Raw genomic sequence first — 27,104 nt, 5'->3', positions numbered from 1 at the left:
GCACTTCAGATAGGTTTGCCGTTTTTCTAAATTATTTTTTTAAGCCTATTACTAAAGCCTGAATAATGGGTCACACCTGCTGAGGGCCTCACTCCATTTACAATTAGGTATCAGTGAAAGTTTGGAAAAATAGAAACTGCCAGAATTGTTTACATTGAAGACACACCTGTGCCAGGAACCTTTTTCACAGTATCACAGTATCACAGTATGTTTGGGATTGGAAGGGACCTCAAAAGATCATCTAGTCCAATCCCCCTGCTGGAGCAGGAATGCCTAGGTGAGGTTGCACAGGAACATGTCCAGGTGGGTCTTGCATGTCTCCAGAGAAGGAGACTCCACAACCCCCCTGGGCAGCCTGTTCCAGTGCTCTGTCACCCTTACTGAGAAGAAGTTTTTTCTCAAATTTAAGCGGAACCTCTTGTGTTCCAGCTTGATCCCATTGCCCCTTGTCCTATCATTGTTTGCCAACGAGAAGAGCCTGGCTCCATCCTCATGGCACTCACCCTTTATATATTTATAAACATTAATAAGGTCACCCCTCAGTCTCCTCTTCTCCAAACTAAAGAGACCCAGCTCCCTCAGCCTTTCCTCATAAGGGAGGTGCTCCACTCCCTTAATCATCTTGGTTGCCCTACGCTGGACCCTCTCCAGCAGTTCCCTGTCCTTCTGGAACTGAGGGGCCCAGAACTGGACACAATATTCCAGATGGGGTCTCACCAGGGCAGAGTAGAGGGGAAGGAGGACCTCTCTTGATCTACTAACCACCCCCCTTCTAATACATCCCAGGATGCCATTGGCCTTCCTGGCCACAAGGGCACAGTGCTGGCTCATGGTCATCCTGTTGTCCACCAGGACCCCCAGGTCCCTTTCCCCTACACTGCTCTCTAATATGTAATTTCCCAACCGATACTGGAACCTGGGGTTTCAGGAGGAAACCTGCAGGGTTTCAGGAGGAGGTACAGGAACTCAAGATGTATTCAGGTATATGACAACACGCTATGACAAGAGAGCTCCCCTCAACTCCAGAGAAGTTCATATCAGTTCCAAAAAGTTAACTGTTTACTGTTAATTCTAGAAGTTCTTATTGGAAGATCAAGATACCCTTTTTAACTTGGTTATACCATTGAGTTTAAAGATAGCACTGTGCTTACTTAGAAAATTAGTTTGTCTTTTTTGCTTTTCTCTCTCCATAGTATGTGGGGAGAAGAAAACAGAATATTTATTTTGTTTAGTCTAATAAGTAACACTGGGAAAAATAGTTATCAAAAAAAGCATATAAATTATTTTGGTGGGTTATACACCTATTTTTCAAAAAGTTCTATGATAAAAGAACATGCGTTGGGCGGGAACCATCAAGGTCATTGTGCACAGACTTCTGCTTATAGAATCCTGCTATCACACCCACCCATGTCAAACAATTTCATACAGGCAATACTTTCTGTAATAAACACATTAAGAAACATCATTCTCTATGTGATTTTTTTTATTATCTATTCTGATCACCTCTAACAGATTACATCTTTTTTTCAAACAAGAATTCCTTAGAAAGTCTGAGATATGTCATCTTTTTTGCCCTTCCCCAGTACTTCCTGTCCTTTTCCGTCATTCAACAATTCTCTCCTTTCTGTAGCCTCTACAATTTATTTCATACATAGAACATTTTTTACTTCCAAGTACCTTTCCAGATAATTTTATTGCTATCAGAAGACTAAGAAGTGCTTCTCTTGTTCCCTTGGCAGTTCTATTAGATGAGATCCATTAGCACACTCACATATACACACATTACATTTTAAGCTCTTTCTGTTCATAACATGTGACTCTACTAAGCTGTTATTCTTTCTTGTTGTCCATACAGATTCTACAAATTCTGATATCTTGTTTTTTCTTAGCTTAGTTTTTATATATATATTTTTTTAAAAAAAATTTATTTTACTACTACTACATTAATTCATCACAGGTTCTATATTCCTGACCCTGCTGCCTCAACATACTTAATTACATTACAGGCAACCATCTCCGCTCCTGTTCAATATTCTAAGCAGCTTCACTGAGTTTAAATGCACAAAATGGTCGTTGCCACACACTTCATTTATGGCTTTGGCAGTTGCGATCTTGTGCTCTGTTACTAAAAATAGAGCTGCTTCCACTTACCTGAGCTGGTAAGCTAATTACAGAGCTGGTAAACAGCACTCCTCCCTGTTGAGCAAATGGCAGAATAAGGAGTCTGCTAATGCACTAAGGCACACATGGTCCTGTGGGTCTTTGAAATCTATCAAGTGTCATTTATTTAATAATTTCTGGCTGTTTGCTTCATGGATAAATTGCTATTTGAATAAATAACTGTTTGACTGTTGGATCAACAAATCAAGGAGAAAAAGAACAATCAGCCTATTTTAGGAAAAAGTATTCTAGCCTCATTCTCAGCCTGCAGAAATCAGAATAATTTCAGTGAAGGAAATAGCATATTGTTGATCTAGACTGAGTAAAAGTATAGCTCTCTTATTTCCTGCTGAAGAGAGGTTATTAGAGGACTGAATGTTTGCAGCAGCTTAAAGACTTTTTTGAAAGTTATTTCTGTCACATACAGGCAAGAACAAACAGCTGACAGGTAAGAAAGCTGCTTCTTCCCTTAAATGCACCCTCAGCCATGTCTGCAGTATGGCAGCATGTTGCCTGCAAGACATTCCCTGCTGAACGATCTGAAATAACAGTGCCCACAGAGTTTAGATGCCCCTCTGTATTCATCAATTAAATATTTGTTTCCCTGCTCCATGGGACTGATTCTTACCACACAGCTGAATACAAGCTTTGCCAGCAACAAGGTTTCAGCTGTCACTTGGTCAATAAAACTCATTTTCAGCCACTACTGAGGCAACAACATATAGATAACGCATATGTGACACTTAGAATTACTGTGATATAGCTGCAGACCCAAAGCAAAACTGTAAAATAATTGCTACATTTGTTCACCCAAAACACTTTCTGGGGTCAGGAGGGAATATCACCTTCTGGAACTATATTTTTTTATTTCAATGCAGAATATAGGAATAAAAGGATTAGGTAGAAAAACACAAGAAATATCAATTTTAAAAGAATTTCTATTTCTCCTTCCTAACTCTTAGAAGAAACAACAAGACAAGTAAACAAAACCTCCAAGACTGTACTCAACACATTCGAAAAGTTTGATGGAGGAACTGAATATCCTAGTGAGCATAAACTATTTGCTCATCTTCATGTCTCTGTCGTGTAACAGGTACACACTATATACAGTGCACACAGGGACAGAATCACTATCAGAGGTTAAATATGTTATTTACACAGACCATTTGGGAAGGAGGGGATGAGCTCCCTCTTCTGTCTCCCATCTTCATGAAAAGGAAAGTCAGTTTGTCCTCAGCCAAACAATCTACCTCCTGTTGTCAAGAAAAAGCAGTTTGCCAAAAAAAAAAGGATAAGATGGAAAACTGTGGACAGAGATGGAAATGTGTAGTATAAGGAAGAAGAAAATGCAAGAAGGAGCTAAAAAGAGGCAAAGAAAGCCATGTGGAAGTCAGACTACAGAAAAATCAATAGTATTACAAGCTCTGCATATGCCAAAGAGTGGAAAAAGAATCCTCTAGCAATAACAGCGATGAGAAAAAGACAGAATACCAGCCTTCTCATCTTAAACAGAAGAAATGCAGAGTATAAATCTGCACATCACAAGGCCATGCTGCACCATGACACCTAAGTCAACTCTGAAGAGGTCAATTCGTGCACCAGTAGCTGTCATTGTAGCAGAGAGTTTCACCAGCAATGACACATCTTGTTTCCTTGGTATCTTGTGTATGCATAATAGAGAGACTCTGGAGAAAGTCATATGCATTTCTTACATTTAAAACCTAAATAAGCATGTGTGTATGTGCATGTGTATACACACATATGTTTGTGTGTGTGTGTTTGTACAGGGCAGGGGGTTAGACAGTGATAAAAGAATATGTGTGTGATGGAATTCAGCACATAAGCAACATTAAAAGTAAAACAAATCCTGGCTTCCAATCACTGATCACTCTTCCTGTGTTTACAGACCTTTCTTTCTGACCTAAATGACCACAAAGACAGTAAACAACATATTTGCAAGTTAGATAAAATATGCTTATTATAATAGGACAAATACATATCAAACAATAGTATATTTTAGAAAATAATCCACAAAAAAAGCATATGCAGACAACATAAGCAATATTTTCCCTTCAACTTGCTATTTCTCCCAACATTTCTCATGTCATGGCAGAGATGTTATACCCTTAAACACAGGAAGCCATTTCTAACTTATTAATTCATCTTTCAAAGACACAGCATTAACAGCCACTTTCCTCATGCGCTACACTGACCAACTTACATTTAAATTACAAGTATTTTTAGGTGGTCTCCTTCTTTTGAGTTGAACTTGCCAAATCAATATGGCAAATATAGTGTGTCTCTACCTTTCTGTTAACTAGTATAAAGTTACCAATCCCCCTGCCTAAAAAAAAAAAAAAAACACAAGAAAGAAAGGAATGAGGGTAAAAACATGGAATGTGAGGAAACTGTTGAAAATAAGTTGTTTAATTCTTTTTAACATAAGTTGGCCCTACTGGATCTGTCTTGGACAATCATAGGGAAGGAACTTTCAAACTCACACTACTTAATGAAGTGCCTTTGTGAACCTTACATTATTTACAACAAAAAACTACATATTTCACCACACAGCACTCAAACTTCAACCTTCCTAATGAGTACATCGGCATGTGCAAAGACTCCAAAGCCAAAATGAGATTAATGGAATAAATCTGAGGATGTATCAAACAGGAAAGAAAGGGAATAACTAAGCATTAACACATTCCTTCATTCAAAAATTGTCCAAATCAGAGGTGCTGATTAAATACATATGTTAACATACAATACTGAAGCATATTAAAAAGAACTTTATCCCATGACAGACTGAAAATACAGTAGTTTGCTGTATCATAGTAGCACCAATTTCAAAAGAGGTCATAACCATAATTAACTATCTGCTTATGCCTCAAAAACCTAGCAACCAGCCATATCAGGCTCCCTTAATCTGCAGAAAATGCACTGGAAATACTTTCTGACTACCAGCGAAGTTTCATACAACACATATCTAATTTTAAAAGCCCCCAGATGATGAAAAATTCAAATGTTTCTCAACAATTCAATAGCTAAAAACCAGCTAGAGAGTGGTCTCCACAGCACAGGGACCCTGTAGGTAAGAACACAGGGTAAATACAGATTCCATTGCCTTACCTCAGCTATGTGTGGCATTGGGTTAAATCCACAGAGATTGCACACAACCTTCTTGCACTCTGTACACGTATTAAAGTTGGGAGGATCCTTAGAACCAACATTTAGTCCAGTTTTACAAAGGGGACAAGACACTTCAGGCTGGCTGGCTTTCTCCGGTTCCGACAGCCCAGAAGGTTTCTTAGCTTCAGCAGCCTGAGGCTTGCTGTCTTTAGCCAAACCAGGTTTCTTTTCTAAATCAGATCCTTTAGTCATTGAAACACTATCTGCTTTTGAGGTCTCTGATTTTTCAGTCACAAGAGGCTTGGCTTCTTTCTTTACAGGAACAGCTTTTGGAGGAGGCTGAGCCTGAGCAGCCTCTTTGGGGGCTGCCTGGGAGGCTGGGGGCTGTGCTGAAGGCTGGGGCTGCTTTGCTGCAGGAGCAGGCGCAGCGGGGGCTGATGTCTGAGACCCCGGCTGACCTGCTGTGGAAATTAAATTTGAGGCCTGGCTGAAGATTGAAGCTCCAAATCCGAAGAGTTTCCCAGTAACTGTTTCTTGTGGTGTTGTAGGCTGAGGCTTAGGAGCATCAGTGATGCCTCCCAGATTTAGGCTGAAACGCCTTGGTTGCTCAGGGGTTTTCTGAGGTGGCTGGGGTTGAGGTGCCAGCTGTGCTGGCGCTGGCTTGGAACCTGCCCCTGCTTGTGGGCCCTTGGGAACTGGTTTGGTATCAGGCTTTGAAGCTGGTTTTGTTTGCAACTTCTTAGGATCATCTTTTGTTTGTGTTGGCTCACCAGGCTTTTGAGTTTTAGCATCTGGTCTAGCCCCAGGCTGAGACACAAGCTTGGGATCAGACTTCTGCCGAGACACTTGTGGAAGAGGTTTGGAATCTGGTTTATCCCCAGCTGCAGGTGTATCCTGTGATGGCTTGGCAAGCTCCAGCTTTGGGGAATCTGTCACTTTCTGTTGAGTTGGCGGAGGTCTGGGACCTGCTGAATCTTGTTTCAGCCCTGGTGTTGCAGAGGGAGGTGCAGTGTCCGCTGTTGGCTTCTGTACACTGAGTTGTTTTTGCTTATCTTCAGCCTGGGCTGGCTTGGCCTGATCAGACTTTGGAGCAGAGTCTGTTTGCTGGGAAATCTCAGTAGGCTCAGCAGAGGGTTGTTTTGATTTTACAGGAGGAGACCCAGGCAAGGATGGTTGCTTTTTCTGTGGCAGGGGTTTTTTCGATTCTGCTAGCTGTGTAGGATCAGGTTTTGGAGAAGCATCTTTCTTTTGAACTGGGGATGGCTGTGGTGATGGTTTAGCTGTTGAAGGTGGAATGGGTGTCTTCTGTTTGGGTAGAGGTGGCTGTGGCCCGGGACCCTGACCTGGTGCTAGGTCACCACCTAACGCTCTTTGCATCTGGCAGTTTAAACAGAGCCATTCCTTAATCTGCAGAAAAAAAAAAAAAAATAGTTTTAAAGGTAATTATAATTAAGATAAAACAAAGTTAATAAAATCAACATAATAGTGGGCTATTCTACTGTACAGCTTGTTCCAATATTTCAGGATTCTTTGTAAAATCGGAGAAATATTACCACTAAGACTATTTTGGTGCTAACATGCCCAACTGATTATTTTGTTCTTCTCCACAGTCCTATGATTCGACCTATTGCTCAGCCCATGTTTCTAATGACTTCACATTCAGTTTAAACACAGCTGAATATTGGAGGATAAAACCCCAGCAGAATGAAGAAATGTATTAGAATTCCATGGGACCCAGCAGTGATTCATTTACAGTGATGGTTTGCCAGAATAAAGACAAATACTGCTAAAATAGTTTGACACATCAAGTCTGCTGAGAGAAAACAATAATCAGAATTAAAACACAGTAAATGCATAATTACCTTTAAGCATACATCTATCAAGCTCTTCATATAGCTTATGTTTTTGATAATGGATTAAATTACAGAGCACAACTATTGGCTGTATACATGTATCCAACAAATTAGGCACAGAACTATGTTAATGGGCATCATACATTACACAGACTTAAATTTTACAACCAATCTCAGAGGGCAAGTCTCCATTTGGAATCAGTGAAGAGCTCCACTTAAGTCCTGATGGTATTTGAAGAGCCATAAGTAGGTTTCCAAAAATTTATTTGTTATGAAAAGTAGTTCCCAGTTTAATTACTGTACACATGTATACAATGGGCCCCTCTTTTCAACACAGAGAAGAAGGAATAAGGCAAATAATGTATTTACCTGTTTCTCATCAATTTTAGTTCCTCACAACTTCAAAACATTTTTTCTCCTTCCCAAGAAGTACTACATGAGAGGGAAACCATATTTTCTGATAAGACAGAAAAAGCCAATAATCCCAAGTGGTCACCCCTACCTTTGTTTTTGTATAGCCTCACAATCTGAGGAAGGATCAAACAGGTAAAAGCAACATGTGCTCAGGAAGAAGCATGTGCTACGTTTCACATTTTTCCATCACTAGCAGAAACATTATAGGCAGCAATAATGCCATTCAATATGGCACAGAGTCCCTTGGGCCTACACCTGCAAGTAGATACTTCAGCAGGTCATCTGTAGCTCTGCTTCCGCTCTTTAGTCTGTGTGTGAAACACAGTGTACCAGCTACAGCATTCACATGCATCACTGCAGCAGAGGGAAACTGCAATTAAGAGGAGACAGAATATAAGATACAGATCTTTTCCCCTAAGGGTAAAGATTTCTGGATCCTGTTTCTCACTTGAGTCTGAAATCTCTATGATACACCATGGTATTAATCTGGAGGTACAACATGCAAAGAAAGATTTTTGTATGTAATATCAGAGCTCACTAGAAGAAAAGAACTCTGATGTCAGGGACTGAGGCAACAAATTCACTCTTTTGGTTTGCTTTGCCAGCCTTGTATTTTTCCAGCACCAAAGATTAAAAGAAGAGTTGAACGCCGTTCCCTAACACAGTTATTCCAATTATTCTGATAAACATGGTATATGCACACTTTGGAATATGACCTTGATATTGCTAACACCTTCACAAAGAAATGCCAAATTTTGGACCCCAGATGTAAGTTCACAGTAATCAAGTTACCATTCATTACAATGCTACTTTTATATTCCTAGGTTTCAGTTTTCAGCATAATTTTTTTTAGATTGTTTAAACAATTCTCTGATCTACTTGCAATCCGTATAGCAAATGACTGTTAAAAAGTGAAACCAACTTAAACAAACTGGAACACGTGTTTAAGCTCTGCTTTGAATTATTAAAGGAATTAAGTTAACTGCACAGAGAACCTGAGCAAAGATTACATTCAGCTTAACGCCCATATTGTTTGCTTGGTGATCAGTTCCCCTACAAGTCCCCTGTCCAAAGGAAAATTACTTGTAATAAGTAAATCTTAATTATGACACCTGATTTTAGATATTAGTAATCTAATTTAATTAGATACACATTAATACTATTTCTGGATGAATTCTTAAGGGTTTTATAGAAGCTTTAAGTTTAATCAAAGACCAGACTTAAGCCACATGCTCTGAACATCCACCTCAGCTGTCACAGCTGTCTGGTTTTGTCAAAGTGATTAAGATTTCTTATATTAAGGAGTTGGGCTCTCTATGGTGGAAAAAGAGGACCCTGTGAGGAGTTTTTTAATGGGCCTAAGTGAGGAATGTCTTCTCCCACTCACCGCAGAACTTTTACAGAGATTTGGACAATGCTCCTGCTTCTTCTTAACACCTCCACTTGCCTTTTTTGTTTGTTTGTTTGTTTTTTAAATGAAAGTGCTGTGATCTAAAGTAAGATGACCAAACAAAACCATGGCCATAACAGGTGCCTGCCTGCTCTCACTCAGCTTCAGGAAGTCTCATTTTAAGTCACAATAACACCTTCAAGGCACCAATGTAGCTGTAGGGTTTGGTGGGACTACAGATTAAGTAGTCTTATTTTTAAGGTGTCTAGATTCCAATCACATTCATAAGCATTTCAGCTTGTCTTTAACAAGCAGCTGGTCCAGTTTGCCTCTACTACCTAGCTGGAGTTCTAACAAATGTTAATTATGTGCTACACTTTTCAACATAGTCTTCTGCAAAAGACAAAACCTTAACTCACAACTGTTATTTTTTATCTTAAAAAAGCAAACATATATATACACACATGTATACTCTTAGTATTAAACTTCAGCCTTTAAAACTAAAACTGAATCTGCTACTCCTACAGTTGAACTTCAAAATGGAAAATGTAGGAAGTTTTACTTCACTGTATTGTTTTTTTAAACCTTTCTGGTTTAGACATAAAATTCCTCCCATGCATTTTAGTGGGAGGAATTAAGTGCCAAAATCCCCAAGTCATTGTAGTTTACACAAATCATCTTCAAACAAATGCAGAGCTGCACAAAGTGTAGTTCTGTGGCTGGAACTGCAGTTCAAAATTGGGTGTGATACATGAGGCAGTTTTGTATCAAACACTGACTTGTTTGTTCTACTGCAGTTACAGAGATTTTTCCATAAACTTTAATAGGAGAAAGCTTCTGTTAAATATGGATGATCAGTGAAGTAAAACTTACTGATGCTGCAGATACCTAAAACACTAACGTTTGTCTATCCTTGGAGGTCTTCCTGGACAGCAGTTCTGTAACTTTCTAGTTTCTTTCTCCATATTTCTCATATCTCTACCCAGAATTGAAAGGCAAAATTTTCCAGGGCAACATATGTGCTATTGCTTTTTTTTCTATTTCTGAAGGAGATTCTTCTTTGATGCTGAGGATCCCAAGATGTCTGTTATTACACTGATAGATAGGGATGGTGCTGGGTCTTATTTCTAGAAGAAATCATAAGTGATTTTCTTCATCCTGAGACCCATGCCATTAAGTGCCATGACTAGCACTTTAAATTTGACAGATTTCATGCAGCATTTTTGTTCAGATTTCAAGTACTAAACATACAAAGTGCTACTTTGTCTTCTAACTCACTAATGCAGAAACTATGTTCTCATAATAACAATCAAGTAATTAAAATATATTTTATGTATTCATCAACTATGGCATCTTTAAAAAGCTTCATAAAGACTCTATTAGTTGGAAGCACCAAATGAATTTATTCAGTGTTTTAGTAACAGTATCCATGGAGAATTACACTGAAGAAAGTTACAGCACCATGTTCCATAGCTCACCTTTCTTTATGCATTCCTAATCTAACAATTGACTCCAATATCAAATAGAAGCTACACTGAAGTTTTTATCCCAAACAAAGCCAAAACAACTGAAGGCAATCTGGAACCTACTCCTTCCTGCAGAAGTGTTCAGATTTATTCAAACTATGTAAACCCACCAAAAGGAATAGGAAAACTGTCAGAGAGTGACTGCATTGATTGGTATGTTCAATTTCTATTCCTGCAGATGATGTAGGGGAGGACGAGAATCCAGCTAGATTCTAAGCTTCCAGATGTACTGCGAGAAAGAAATTTTACTTGCAGATTGAACATATTTCATACAAAAATCACTGGCATACAATACAAATTATGCTCTCAGAAGCCATTTTAATAGTCCTTTTGCAGAACAGAGCCACATTCTAAGGCAATGGATCTCATTCTCACTCAGACCAGTCATTTAGTACTATAAAAAGGAACTTTAAGATATGCATAAAATATTAAGATCCGTTTACATCGCCAGATAAGGTAAAGATTTACAGGGCCTTTACATTGCCAGAGATACATAAATGGACTTTGCTGACATTGCTCAGCATTGCCCAAAAGCTTTATTGACAAAAAAAAGTTTCTAGTCTGAAAACACATCAGTTCCTGACAATTTCAGAGAGGAGTGAGGAAACCAGATTTGGCTCTTAGCAAATATTTCTGTCAAGATGATGAAAAACATGAAAAATAAACACTTGAACCCATGATTTTATGCAGTTTCAAGCTGAGTGGTAGAATACTGTAAGAAACAAGAAACTAGATTCAAAAATCCCTTTATGAACAAAAAAGAATAACCTCTATCACAGAAAAAAACTGAATTAGTATGTTGACATGCAACTGAAAAGGTCTTCTAAGCAAGCCTTGGCAATAATAAAGACCAAATTTTGCTTCTACACCATCCTTCCATGAATAAGATCTCAGCTATTTGAAGTAACTACACTGAAACAAACATTTAATTATTGTACACGGTATGGAACTGATCCTCATTTGAGGCAAATAGATTATCACTAAAAAGTAAATATTTACCTTTCTTTTGGATATCAGATATAAAATGCAACTAGGGAGTTTATCAGGAAACATTGACTCAAGCTGCTCATGAAAACGACACTAAGTTCTAGTCAGCAGCCTACAAACCACTGCGATAGCTGCAAACACTGTGCCTGGGTGCTAAACCAGTGTTTGAGCAAACTTTTTAAATAGCCATTTAAAAAGGCTCTTTATAAATGCTATTTTAAGACTACTACAAAACATGACTGCATGCATTGTGTTAAGCAGTTATCACAATCTTAAAAACTTACTCCACTACTCTCCTTAAATTACTAATACAAAGGTATAGTTTGCATATGGACTGTGAGTGTTTGGGGTACTATTGTTTTATAGCTTATATAATTAGAAGCATAGAGCAAAATAGTGAATATAAGTTTTTGACTTTTTTTTTTTTGAATGCCAGTATTTCAGAATATCTAAAAGTTATTTTTTACAGCCACATGTGTTTAAGCTGCCTTATGCATAGAACAAGGAAAAAGACTTAAACACAGCTCCGTGCCCTGCATCATGCATCACTGCAACAAATACTGGTTGCTCTCATTAACTGCATCTGGATTTAATACACTAGAATCATGTGAGTGATTAACAATAAACATAATGGCATATCAAGAGTGCAGCAAAGAAAAGGTTAACAAAGTTCATCTGTGCTGCACCGAGCGCATCTGAGTGGATATCGCTGGGATTTGGAACAGGATTAAGCCGTCTGGTGGGAGCCGGGCTGGGCTGTGCCTCCTGCCCAGCGCTCACCCAGGAAACAGCAGTTCCCGTCACGTGGCCCAACATCGTAGTAAATTCCAGTTGCTGAGCAACAGCAATGCTGGTGCAGATGGCTCCCTGCAGTTGACATCTTTAGCTATGCAGATTAATTTATTATTTACTTGTGTTAAAAACTGGACAGGACAGTCTTCTAGGCTAATGAGTAAATACTCCAACATATTGTAGAATGAGTCCCAATTAAAATTTTGAGAAACTATTTGCCATGCACAGGTGTTTGGTTCTATGTTCTGTCCCCTACTTAAAAGGAAAAAAAAAAAAAAAAGAAAAGAAAAGGAAAATCCACAGGGCCTCAATACTATTAATACAATTAATACATCTAACCCTAAATGTAAAGCAGAAATGTAGGCACACAGTCTTCCTATGAGAGAGAAACAGTGTGTCTGTGTTTAAGGGTATTCCACAGAGAGAAACAATATCCTGTACTTCCACCATAGCCCTTCTATTTCTGGATTGTTACAATTTTCCCAATTGCCTGTGTGGCAGTTGTAGCTAGGGGCAGAACTGAAGGAGCTATATTAAGGTCATTTGATCACAAAAATTGTGAATAACCTCCACTTCCATATGAACTGTAGTGTTCATAACACTGGAATACCACAAGTAGTATTTGGATCAAAGCAAATATTTCACAAAAGATCGTTTTTTAAGAGACAACTAAACAAGGCTTGTTCAAATCTGCTCTACAATCAGTTTGAACCCAGACTAAACTCCATTCTCTTTTACAGAACACCTCCAGCTTTATTTTGGGCCAGTTAAGAGTTTATATCTAAATTAACATTTTGAGAAAGTTTTTAAAAAAAAAAAAAAAAAAAAAAAAAAGGTTTGTTGGGTTTTCAACTATTTCTTTACAACTTATGATTATAACAATTGATAGTCAGATTCAAGTCCTTAATTATTGTCTATTCTGTTTTGCATTACTTATAAGACCTTGAAAATCCATCCAAGTCTAAGCTTACATACTGCGTACAGTTTCAAAGCTATTTCACCTGTTATTAAAAAGCTCTGACTTTGTGGCATGTCACTAGTCACAGCAATGGCACTTTTATTTTTGTATATATGTCATTTCCAGTCCATGTTGCATTCTGGTTCTTATGCACTAAGGCAACACAGCAGGGTCTAGACTGTAAACCAAAGGGAATATTTCAATTCAATCAATAGATTCCTTTAGTGTCACATAATCAACAATGATTTAATAGTCATTTCTATTAATGTTATTCGAAGTGTAAGTAAAACTTATCTGGCTTTGCCACAAGAATTACAGTCATCTTCCTTATATGAATAGTATTTAAACTTATTATATATTCCCTTCCTTGTAGAACTACTACTAATGATAATACCTGAAGAAGATCAATGCATTTCTAACTGATTAAATTCTCTTAGGTTACTGAAAATACTTCAAGTCCAAGGATTTGCCACTGTTTAGGATACTTGGATATGCAAGATGTCAATAAAAACAAATACAAATACTGAAAATCATTATAAGGATTTGAATCAAATCATCATGCTCTTAAATCACCAAAGGCTGTGACAGGATTGTACTTCAAAATGGAAGCAGAAAGAAAGAGCAAATATTCAAGGCTCTAGTATCTAGAGCAACTGATACAGGAATTTCCTAGCTCTACCAAAAGAAGAACAAAAAAAATAGACCTCTCCCCAAAACAATTTCAACAATGACAAACAAGAAAATATTTTCCAATTGGGTTAAAAAAAAAAAAATCCTGACAAAAAGAAAAATAAAGGTGTGGACCCAGTAAAACATTCTGCTTCATCTGAAATTATACACTCTGTGTTGGGAGATTCAACCTTTTATTTTTTTTTTCTTCCTCTTTTTTTTTCCATTAGGATTAAGTCAACTTGGATACAGACATGTCGTTTCAGAAACAGTCAGAACCAATAAAATACTTTTTAGAACTCACTTTACCTCCATCCGGAAGAGCTTTCGGCGAGTAAACAAATTGTACATCAATATGCACATCCTCACGTTCTCTGAGTGTGCAACTTTCAGCAAGTATCTACATAAAAAATTATACCTGGCTCCAACACTGATTTTAAATGGTCTTTCAACGTCTTACTGAAACATGGATGAAATATGCACTGACGTAGATAAAATGCATGAAAAATAATCCCTTCTAAAAGACAAGCATTCACATAGGCACACGGACTCATCAAGGGTAGGCTCATGGAGCAGAGCTCACTTACAACCAGGTTTCCAACATCAACAGCTTTAACACTTCACTTGATCGCTGACTTTACAGATGTCCAGCATAAATAATGTAATCAAATATTTTAACAGTTTAAACTACTGTTCAGTTCATGTTGTATGTCTCTTCCAATAACTACTTCACAGGGAATGAAAACTTACTCCAGCTATCAAGCACAAGCACTGATCATTTAGATTTAACTACCGCAGTTCATGCTTTTTACCCAGCTTTATAAAAAACTATACGTAAGTGCTTAATAAAATGGATAGTCCCTCACATGTCTCTGCTCATTTTCAGAAAGCCTACTCCTATTCACATGATCTAGAGGGCTGGATCTTTTTTTGGGAAGTGTTGGTTTCTGTTGCTAATGGCTCATGACAGTGGTTTCAGCAAAATATATATATATATATATTAATGAGCAAATTAAATCACCATGTGATAAAATAAATACACACTTGTTACAAGGTTCTGAAGTATGTGAAAGGAAAATGGAAGAGAGTACCAGTCAAACCTCTTTATATAATTTTTTCTGTTACTTTATGCAACTGTTGCTAGGGAATCATGTGCCATGGTGATGTGTGGAGTGTGAATACCTAAGCAGATTAGAGAGACATATGTTACTGAACACATTATGTATGGAGTGTTTTCTCTCTAGACTGCTGTATAAACCAAGATACCAACTACTCCTTTTCCCCAAGGGGACAGCAATGTCAGGTAGTTCAACAAAATAGTTCAAGGGGTCTGACCTTGTGGCAATGCAGGTATCACTTTCTGCCCTGACTTACACAGTTCTCTTTAGTGAGTTAAAACAGAGTGCATGTAATACTGCATTTTAAATAGAGGTTTAAATGAAAATAATGACTGTTTTTGTTTTTTAAATCAGTACTTTTTACAATGGTTTTACAATGCATGCAACCTACTTCCTGAGACAGTTTGTAAAGCCTGCTATATATTCTCTCCAGAATCAGCTAGAAACATAGAAATTTAGAAATATCCATGTTGCAAAATAATTCACTCTGTTACTTATGAAGACTGATCTATCCTGTAAAAAACTTGTAAGAAGAATATCTTAAGAAGACAGTTGAAGCAGCTGTACAGGGGAAAATGTTAGACAACAAAAGTAATTTAATTTTTTTCTTTTCTAAATAAATACGTTCCATTCTCCCCACATCCAATATGAAGGTATTGCTTTCCAATTGATAATGTGTTTTAACATAAGGAATAAAAACAGTGGCTACAAAGTGCATGGTAAAGGCACAACACAATTAAAGAATTATGAAACTTGGCAAAATGAACAGCAAGAACAGTCAAAGTACAACAACAAGAGGTGAAGACATAGTCAGTAGGTTGCATGGGTATGAGGCAAAGACTTTTGGTCAATAAAACTTTAGGAGAACATAAAAAAGAGAAGCCAAAAGAAAAAAAAATCCTTGTATCATAATCAAGCATACTGACAGCTAAGACACAAATCATGGTCTTCACACTAGACAGTAAGAAATACATTAACTATTATAAAGGAGGAATCAGAAACTTTTGTTAGCAATCTAAATATTGAAAAGAAAGGTAAACTAGAAAGTCTGATAATAACTCAAGTGGGAGTGCTGCAGTAGAAATAAGTCAAATTTTTGTATGTGCCAGGGTAGGTTCTATTACATTGCTCCAACTGTTCAGAAATGAAGTCAGACGTGATTTTTGTTGCACTTCACTGCAGATTGGAGTAGGACACCTACAATGAAGTTTCAGCAAGACAGCTGGTGGTGTAAAGCTGAGCAAATTAGAAAAGTCTGAGTGGGAGTCAGGAGATTGGAACTAACAGCTGAATAATTTAGATGCCCAATACCTTCATCTACTGAAGTGATTTCATCATGAAATAAATGCATATCCTGTGTTTATTTCAATGTGCAATATGAAATTCAAATCTGCTTTTACATATGTATGCAATCAGTCTTAAATGCAGCTGTATTTATTGTCTTAAAGTCCTGAATTTCACACTCAGAGAGTACCCACTTTGAAAACTAGTAGTTATTCACAGAATTTCCAAATACTTTGAGATCTTCTCATATAAATTCACTCTCAAACTCCGCTTCATTTGAACATATCAAAGTCATTGCAATTTCCATGGAAAATCTGAAGTTTTTAAAGGAAGACAAACTTGAAGCTCCAAGAGACTCCAGGAACACACTACAGAAATAAACAATTTGGCACCCGCAAATAAATTTAAGATTTTTTTTTTTTTTTTCCTAAAAACACTCTCAGACTTTGAAGGTAAAGTTTTCTTAAGAAGTTCCTCTTTGACTTTAACATCAATGTATTCATATTTCTTGTCCATTATACATAACTGTATCTCTTTTTACCTCCAAACTGTCCAGAATTACATGCTTTATGTTCTTGCCTCATATAGGGCTTCATAATATAATCTTTGAGCACCCGGTTAGTTGCAGATGCTCTGTAATTTCTCCACATGGCTGGTCAAGTCACTCCTTTTCCAGTCCAAGCATTAGTGTCAACTATCTCAACCCTGAATTTCCCTAAACTTAAACAGTACACTCCTAAATGATGTTTAAATTTGCAATTTTAACAACAAATCAATAAATAATATACTTGTCGAATGCAAAAAGCCTGCAGTTTGTTAACAGGTACTCACCTAATAAGCATGCACACTGGAAAGAAATCCAATGGCTAGCAATGATTTCAAAGCTTTGTGGTACTGAGCTAACAGATTTCCCAGAGAGGCTGTGGAGTCTCCATCCTTGGAGATATTAAAAAACGGCTACAAGCAACCTGCTTTAGGTGATCCTGCTTTGAGCAGTGGGTTGGACTACATGATCTGCAAATGACCCTTTCAGCTGTAGCGATTCTTTCATTCAATTTTAAACCTACAGACATTATTTGTCAGATTCAAAATGTAGTAGCAGTCTGCACTTCTTCCTATCAGCATCTCTGATCATTTAAAGTAACGCCAAAACAAGTCAAAAATAAATTTCCTAAATACTCCTTCCAGCTATTTATCACTAGTTAGTCTTCAGTGCCCGGTCTGCTATGCTTGAATGTCTATAAATTATAGAAATCTTGGTACTGAAAACAAACCCAAACTACACTGAAAAATTAACTTAGCATATTAGGAAGTATGATAACCTGTTAAAGCAATAAGAGGAGATCAGACATTCATACGAAGCCTTATTCCCACACAGAACAGGTAAAGAATAAAGCTATGTATAAGCACATAAATCAAGCTACTGCAAACATCAGGTTAAAATTTCATGTAAAGTCTTAATATTACTCCCTATGCCATTTCTATGTTATATAATTACAGCAAGAATGGTGATCAAGGTTAGAAATAGTCCACAGAGATCTTTCTTAGCATCACACAAGAATGAAATCACCTGAGTATCACCAAGTCAAAACTCATGACTCAGGCTTTCAGCTAATGAACATTCATACTGTTACAAAACAAGTCCACTTCATATCCTTTTCAAAACACACACACTGGGGCTACAAAGAGTCATTTTCCTTTTTTTTTTTTTTTCTCCACTTAGTTCTTACACTAACAAATTTAACTTCTTTATAAACATATTAGCACATGGCTACTGTGGTTAGATTATAAACATAGCCACTGAGTGCTTAAAATCAAACAAAATGGCAAAAAAAGTCACATTGGGGTTCCTCCTCTTTTTATATGAAAAAATAAGAACACATTTCTAAACACTGTCCAGAGAACCATTACTATTTTTCCCCAATTTTACCCCCTTGTATTCATAAGTAGTGTTCCTAAATAGCACGATTGTTTTTCACTGAACTTGTTAAGGACTTAAGTGATCATGATGATACACTGCAACACATGTGATGCTTCAGCATAACAAAGGCAAACATGATTGTGTGCTCTGGAAGAAAAAAGTTGTTTTAAAACTACTCACCTCTGTTATGTGAGGATTAGGATTGAATCCACACAGGCTGCAGACTACAGTGTGACACTGTGTGCATGTGTTATAATTGGCCTTTTCTGGAGTGTGCAGCAGAAGTTCGGTGGTTGTGCAAAGAGGACAGAAGGTTTTCTTTGGGGCAGACTCAGCAGGTTGTGTTGCACCTGCTTGCTTTTGCTGTGAGGGTTTTTCAGGCCCTGGTTGCTGGCCTGGTGGTTTTGTAGGTCCTGGTTGTTGTGCCAGGGGCTTTGTGGCCCCTGCAGTCTGAGAAGATGGTTTTGCGGCCCCTGCCTGTGGTGGCACTTGTTTTACAAGCCCTGTTTGCTGCAGAGGTGGCTTCCCAGGTGCAGGCTGAGATGGTTGTTTTGCAGGTCCCGTTTGCTGAGCAGATGGCTTTTCAGGTCCAGGTTGTTGAGGAGGCTGTTTTGGAGGCCCTGCTTGCTGCGAAGATGGTTTTACAGGACCTCCTTGCCGTGCTGGCTGTTGAGATGGTTGTTTTGCAGGTCCTGGCTGCTGCGATGATGGTTTTGTCAGAGGTGGGGCTTGGGATGACGTTCTAGCATTGTCTGGCTGGTGTGGTGATGGTTTTGTAGGGCCTGATGAAGGTTTTGCAGAAGTTTGTTGTTGAGCAGGTTTCATCGGCTCTGGCTGCTGGGGCTGAGGTTTTTGTGGTCCTCGCGGCTGGGGTGGTTGTTTCGCTTGTTCTGGCTTAGTGTCTGCTGGATGACCAGGACCTGGTTTCTGAACTTGCTTTTGTTCCCCAGGCTGCTGCTGCTGAGGCACAGGTTTGGAAGACTCAGTTTGCTGGGGGGTAGGTCTGACAGCTCCTTGTTGTTGAACAGTTGGCTTTGGAGACTGCTGTTGAGCTGGATGTTTTGCAAGGCCCCTCTGCTCCTCAGGTTTCCCTTGCTCTTTCTGGGTAACTTTTTGTTTCCTACCAGCTTCTTCATGGGTTGAATCTGAATCTGATATCAAATCAAAAGGATTGAATTTGTTCACAACTGAAGTGACTGCACTCAATGGGTTGGCTTCTGAGAGAAAACTGGGCATCATACTTGGCTTCTGATCTTCTTTAAAATCAGTCCTGGATCTTGATTCCCTTAGACTAATAGAAGAAGGGCTCCGGCCAGGTGCCCGTTGTTCTGTCTTCAGCACATCTACTGTTCTGCTTTTACTTAAACTTGGTGGTCCTGTATCTGGAGGCTTACCTGGTTGCCGGGGATGGTGGCTTGTATCAAGTTCAGGATGTCTGCAAACAGAAAATGTAATAAAATTAAAATGATGCAGAGTACTAGAAAAATTAGATAAAAGATGATGTATCTGTGACTCTGGAAGAGCTTGGTCAACACTGTGAAGCTACTCAGGTGCTTAAGTGTTTTCAAGACCAAGGCTTATATGGTAAGGTATACGTAAAAAGTATTTAAATAAAAATTTTTGGTCTATAAGGGCTTATACAGGTATTCAGTCATAGACTGATTATTTAGAAAATAATGTAATATGACAATAATGTTTAACCAGATAATTTTATCATTAGAAATCTGAAGAACTCAAAGTTATGACTTCATGTTTACCTAAAGTAAATGATTCTCTTTAAAGTATTTACTTTGCCACCCATCCACTCACAAATCAGATGAATTTTCAATTCAATAAAACAGATCTCAATCTCAGATCACAGAATTAGTCCTGAAATTTGGAGGGTTTTTTTTTCCTTTTAAATAGAACTACTGCAGAGCTCCCTCCCAGCACCAATTCACATTGCCCCACAATAAAAAAAGAAAATATCTCATTATGTAGAGAAGTTTCCCGGTTCTCTAACAGTAACATTTTGTTGTGTTTTCATACAGGAGAAAATAAAAATAAGAATGTAGGAACCAAAATCAAGATCATGTCCTCATATGATGCATAGTACTCTATTTGTTGCTATGCTCAGCTGCAGCTGAAGGAAGTAATATTGTATTTGGTGCTATTTCTACATGATATAGTAAGATCTCCTATTCAGCGCTATCACCATCCTTTTGCTGGAAGATATGGTGTTCCCTTCAGTATTATAACCGAGTTGCACATATAAAATTTTCAGTTTTCACTTTAAGAAATCCAGTTAGCTGTGATCTCATTTTTCTAGATATGACATTTCTTCTTGAGCATTCATGAGTAAAACAAACAGTTGCTCATCTCATTGCATTTCCTTAACTAAACAAATGCATAATTCTGTTTAAGAGTTTTATCAGAAGTCTGCAGAATCATACATAGTAGACACATTGAAAAACATATTTTACACTGTTAATGTTACCATGGGTTTACTATTATTTCTGATTATTATTTAGAGTTTTCATTACATAACTAGCAATAGCAATATCAAGAGACAGAGCTAAGTGGTAGCTATTTCTGCGCTCATAATTCTTGCAACATGTGATTTTCTCACAATTTTGTATCTGATGTTCTTGTAAATTAAAAAAATTCCACATAAAATTCTTGTTAAGGGCAAGCTATTTCCAGTCTTCCATAGCTCCATTTATTCTCCTCCATTCTCATAAAATTATTGGCCACAATACTGGGAAGTTTACAACTTTAATGTGGAACCCACTGAAGTGAGTTGGTGTGTTTCTATTGGCATCAGTGAGCATTGATTAATTCATTATTCATAAAGAGCATAATTCAGGAAAGCCCCATAATAATCTAATTCCTTAAAAGATCTGTCATTTTCACTTGTTAAAAAGAAAAATTTTATACTCTATTTAGCAACTAGATAGGTCTACCTGCAGTTCTCTTTCTTGCTATTTAGATAAGCACTCTAAGTTTATCTGAAGAGGTAGTGCTTACTAAGTGAAATAATTTCAACTATTCTATTAGCAGCAATCTGGTGCGCTTCCAGTGCTCGTGTTTGCAGTGTTCAAAATGTTGGAAGGCTTCATGCAACAATGCTAAAAGTGACAAGGGAAAACAAGGATCAACGGTACTATTAAAGCTCAGGTCAAGAAATGGGGAATCACATCCAAACCTTACAGTGTGGAGGTGGAAGAAAAAAAAACAAACCAACACCTTTGTCAAAAATTGAACATTAACAAGAAGTACATGTGGATCCCTATTGGAACAGAATTTTTTATTACAATAATGCACTCTATAAATTTCCACTTGATCAGATGTCAGGACTTGACATGAGATTGAAATCCATGAATCTAGGAAATAAAAAAGCCAGGTGATTCTGCAAGGCTGCTGGTGTATTCTGAAGACCAGACTTGTTGTGCCTTTATACATAATGTTTCTAAACAAAGGAGATAGAGCATTCTTAACTAGTGGAAGAAAAAGCCTTGAAAAGACAAGCTTCTTGAGTAGTGTTACCTTTGTCAAAAGCCAGGACTTGATCTATGTAGTTTTAGGTAGCTGGAATCTGAAGCTGTATTTTCTAGAACTCTTACAACAAGCTACAGACTAATATTGAACAATTTACCCGGAGAATCAGAAAGGCTCAAAAAAAACCCAAAAAAAAAAAACCCCACACCTTTATTTGACAAGAATTTTATTGTTTGTAAGTCTTTTTAAAGTTTTAAAGTCTTCAATTCAGACTCAACAAGCAAACTCATTTAGTCTTCCCTCACTTAATTCTTTCCTTTGTTCTGCTGTGTTTCTCCTCACTTTGGCCTTGATTTACAGAGCTCATCTTTATTCATTTACGTAACTATTACAGCCAAATCAAAGCTTACTTCGGAGTCAAGAGGTGATTTAACAAAAAGACTATTGGCCTAGTTCTTGAATGCCATAGCTATAAAAACCTATTTACAAAGGCATGTCTTCTTCCCATTCGTCAGTACAAATAGTTTAGAGAGAAGCTCAATAACTACACAACTCCAAGACAGTTAGGTCTTTTCATTGCTGCAGAAAAAATGTGTATAAACATACACACATGCCTAGTGGGTGAATTTCTTTTTTTAAGTCAATAGAGTGATGGCATTAACAAAAATACATATTTCTTCTGGAAAATACACCATAAACATACTTTAGAATGGTGATACTCAGTAAGACTTCTTAGCATTTTATCTCAAAATGCAGCATTCTTTTTTCTGTTTATGTCTATTGGGAACAACCTAATGAACTGAAAATAAAAAATACCTAGCACACAAACACAGCTGTATTACATGGTTCATATATTCAGTGTGGTCATCTAATCCTTTCAGATGATGTGGAACAATTCCTCAGAAAGTGGACACTGAAACAGTTATTCAATGAAACTAGAACATCTGGAACTTGCTTACAAATTGACTGTGTATGTTTAGCTAAACTTCCTAACTATGGGTTTTCTGAAGACAGGTGATTGAAATGCTATGGAATGATTTCCATAGGTGCTAAGCATCACAAACTCTGACTGCAACCTATAGAATAAAACCTTGGTTTAGGCAGTTCACTTTAGATGCTCTAGATCTAAATGCTTATATTAAAATGCATAACATATTAGCTGGATGTATTTAGCTATTGCATTTTTGAAGACTTAAAAGCTCAAAGCCTGTAGCCCTAGAAGCTACAGAATGTATTTTATGGTGGTAAAGGTGTAACTGTGTTTCCTGGTACATACATTACTTCCTATTAAAAAGTCCATAGTTGCAGAGATTGTGACTTTAGGATATAATCAATCATGAGGAATTCATACACTTTGAGACTTGGGTTACTTTGGGAGGGGAAAGAAAGCATTTAGAATAGGAAATAATTATTAGTCTCTCAGGTAAGACTAGATAACAGCTAAGGTCCTCACAGAAATCAGAGGAAAAATTCAATTAATATCATGAAAAAACCTATCAGACAATGCAATAGGGACACTGTAATAAAGCAAGGCTACATGAACTGGAAGCCAGGACTCCTCTTTTGATCACTATTTCAGTCACTTAACATTTAGACTGGCATAATCACAGTTGTAGAGCACCAGTTAAGATGTATTTTCCATATCTGATTTCTTTGGCCACACAGACTGAAAAAAGCTTAAAGCTAAGGAATCTGAGTCTCAGCAGACTAGTTCTTTACTGAATTTGAAGTCTGGAAAGGCTGATCCTTAGTCCTTGGAAGAGTCTTATTCCAAGGGTTTGAATCGGGTTCTAAATAATTATTCCCATCATTCTTGGTAGATCTCAGTAGCAAAGAGAGGTGTGCAAGAGGACCAAGTAAAGCCAGAAAACAAGAGCAGAGACAAGTACTAACCTCGTCGCAGTGTGACAAGCAAAAAGATGCTATGATAGGAATCGCTACAACCCCACATGAGAAAATAGTTGATAGGTTATTGCACGAAATGTTTAAATGTTAAATTTGACTACAAGTTAAAAGGCTGTAAGTCACAAATATAGAGTACCTTCACTTTAAATGGAGAGTGAAAGTAAGGTAAGCTAACAAGATCAAAGTAGTTTCTGACATCATAAAAATGTTTGTAGGAAAGGAGCCACTTAAAAATGCAGAAACATTCACATTGCAATGAGTTTAGTCTATTCTAAAATCTTCCAAGGACATTTATCCTACTTTCTACTGGAACATTAGCATGAAACAAATTTTTAAGTCTTTGTGTCTTTGCTCAGAGACTATTACAATAAAGGAGATTTTGAGCTTGGTTCCACAGAACTAGCTAATTTAATTTTTTCTTGTCACTAACATCTACACAAGCTTGATAGAGCCCTGAACTGAATGGAAAGTTATATTTTACATACAGTGTTAATACATCTTTAATAATTATGCAAGACATAAAACAGGAAGATTTGATTTTCAGTTTTTAAAAAAATGGAGACCATCATCTCAGGTGTAATGCCAATTATTTCAGTAGTTTGCCCAAGGATTAATTTGATCTCACCCTCCTTGCTTCTCTTTTAGAATTCATTTATATAAACCTGTTATTATATAAACTCAAAATGTATTTATCTAGAGTGAGGCCAATACACAAGAACCGTGTTGAACAGTCACTCGAGGAAGCTCCTTTCAGCATCCTCCTGCGAGACAAACAACACACCCAGCCCCGCGGCGGGAGAGCACCGGCGAGACCGGCCCTGGACCCGTGGCCGAGGAACAGGCGAGTTCAGCACCACGGACAGGGGCAGCGCGGAGCGCACCAGCCGCGGGGCGGGGAACGGAGCTTGTTGCACGTCGAGCACTGAATTTACGAAGGGACAGGGAAAGAAAGGAGAAGGAAATCAACCCAAGCCTTGGCAGATGCACAAGGAGGTAAAGCCATCGCTATCCAGAATACTGAATCTCGTGACAAACAATTTCATCTACTATATAGCTTCTCTTTCCCCTTTCAACAAAAAAGGAAAAAAAAAAAAAAGAGAAGAAAACTAAAAGGAGAAAAAAAAGACTGAAACAGACCTCCTCAATCCATGACTATTTAATGAAGCCAAATGATAGTTGTAGAGGTTAAGAATTGGCAGAGTAACGGCTAGCAAATACATTATGCCCCAAAGCTATAAAAGATTCAACAAGAATCCCTCCAGAAGGAGAAGCTCACAGAGCCCATCAGCCCTGAGCAGAGCTTCCCTGGCTACTATCTGAGCTGTGGGGCACTCAAGCCCTGTAAAGCACACACAGAGAAAATCGAAACGTTGCCTGCAAATCTCTCCTCTCCCTAGACACTGAAACTACCCGTGCTCCGAATCGGTGCGGATGGAAGGAAAGGGATAGGGCGCAGCCCTCTGGAACCGAGGACCCTCGTTTTTATTAGAAACCATCGGAGCGGGAACAGCTGGAGAGTGCAGGCTCCATCCCAGTGTCCGCACCCGTGCAGCCGCCCCCTTCCCTCCCCCAGCCAGCAAAATGCAACGCTGGCTTCCGATGCAGCGAGCCCGGATGGTATTGCGACTCGCCCCCCGCCCCACCGCGAGGAGATAGAGAAGGGGGGAAGGGAGGAGTGGGAGAAGGGAGATTTTCCGTGCGTGCCTTTGCATGGGAGGCGGCTCCGCGCCGGCAAGGTTCCCTCTGGGCAGCCCCTGCGCCCTTGACATGACAGCGGCGATCTGCCTCCTTTCCTCCTCGCTCAGCTGGCTCAGGTCCGCCTCCACTCCGGCCGGGACCAGGTGCTGCAAGGGGGCCGCGGGGCCGCTGCCATCCCCGGCTGCCGCCGCCCCTTCGGGGAAGGCGCCCAGCCCTTCGCCTCCTTCCAGGCTCGCCTCGTTGCCCATGGCCGCCGCCGCAGTTCCCCGCTTGCTTCCTCTCCCTTCGAGCTCAAATCGGGCGGGAGGACGGCTCGCCGGCGCGCAGCCTCGCTCCCCAGCGGGCGGAGCGGCGGACACTCAGGGCTCTGAGGCCGTCAACACAGCATCGGGATCGGGGCCGGACTCGCTAGCTCCTGCTGCCGCCGCGGCTGCCGGGGAAATGCGGTGCCACCGGCCCCCCGCCGCCCCGCGCAGCGCATGCTCCGGGGGAGCTGACGGCTCCGCCCGCACACACCACCCCCCGCACCCCGCCCTTTAAAGGCACCGCTCAGCCCCCCCACCGCCTCCGTCAGGTGCCTCCCGAACCGCCCCACGCATCCGCTGCCGGCGCATCTTGAGAGGGCGAACGGGCCGCGGTCGTGGCGGGCTCCCGGCCAGCCCTCCTGTCGCATCCCTGCCACCCACTCGCGGGAGTGCTGCCTCACGTTCTCCTTCCAGCTGCAAATAAGCATGTACTCATAAGCAGCCAAAGCTTGAGAGAGCCGAGCCCACCCAAAGCACAAAGTAAGGGAGGCTGGAAGGCACAGCTGGAGGACACCCTTCCAAGTGAGCCCTCAGAGCAGAGCCAATGGGGTCAGGTTGCTCAGGGCCATGTGCTGATGAGTTTTGAACATCTCCGTGGATGGAAATTTCACACCCTCTCTGGGCCCCTACTCCAGTATTTGACTACCCTCATGATGACTGGCTTCAGCATGTCAACATCTTTCCAAGAGTGGTGAACTCCAAACTGGACACAGGTCTCCTAATGCAGTCTCACAACTGCTGAATGTATTGAGAAGAATCACCTTCTTTAACCTGCTGGCTTCACTTGAGGTAGCATAGCCTGATCTGCTGTTGGCATTCTTCATCATGAAGGCATACTGCTGAAATGTGTCCATCTTCTCATCCACTGGGACTTTTTCTGCAAGGCTGCTTTGGGGACAGTCTGTCCTGGTCCATGGAGTTGTTCTTTCCCAGGCATGGGACTCTGCACTTGCCTTTCTTCACCTTCACGAGGTTCCTACAAGCCCACCCTTCTGCTGCCATGGGCCCTGTAAGCAGTAGCCCTGCTTTTCTTGGTGTCTACCATTCTCTGAGCTGGCATCATTCACAAAGTTGCTGAGAGTGTATTCCATGCCTTTGCCCACGTCATTAAACAGAGACATTAAATCTTATTAGCCAGTAAGGTACAACCACTAATGTGCCACCAGTTTGACTTCAAACAACTAACCACAACTGTTTGAGCCTGACAGTTCAGTCTATTTTTCACCTACTGTACAGGTCTCATTAATTTGACTATAACAATGTTACAATAGATTGTGCTGAAAGCTGTCAGAGTGCCATTTGCCTGGGGTAAACACAGGCTGTATGTTTCCAACAACCTTTCTGTCCATCATCTGCTTGAACATGGCTTCCAGGAGGATTTGCTCTGTAACATTCTTAGGAAGGAACTAGCCACATTAGACTGACTGCCTTGTGGTTGTCTTGTGGATCGCCTTTCTTGAAGACAGATGCAATACTTGCCTTTTTCTGGCCATGAGGGAACTTTCCCAGTGACCTTTTGAA

General features: G+C 39.3%; 1 protein-coding gene across 1 annotated transcript in view; it reads right to left on the bottom strand.

The window, feature by feature from the left end:
• PCLO (piccolo presynaptic cytomatrix protein) overlaps positions 1-25,526 on the bottom strand; it is a gene marked incomplete at both ends in the record, with an annotated part of 348,709 nt that extends 323,183 nt beyond the window's left edge. Inside the window, 3 exons of the mRNA XM_080342973.1 lie at positions 5,287-6,693; positions 18,379-19,633; positions 25,285-25,526. Of these exons, the coding sequence (XP_080199099.1) occupies positions 5,287-6,693; positions 18,379-19,633; positions 25,285-25,526 (2,904 nt within the window). The remainder of the gene's footprint in view (positions 1-5,286; positions 6,694-18,378; positions 19,634-25,284) is intronic.
• Positions 25,527-27,104: the final 1,578 nt, after the last annotated feature.

This window comes from Nesoenas mayeri (assembly GCF_963082525.1).
Source record: "Nesoenas mayeri genome assembly, chromosome: 1".
Taxonomy (NCBI): Eukaryota; Metazoa; Chordata; class Aves; order Columbiformes; family Columbidae; genus Nesoenas; species Nesoenas mayeri.
The sequence above is the reverse complement of the archived record's forward strand: the minus strand, read 5'-3'. Positions and strand labels throughout refer to the sequence as shown.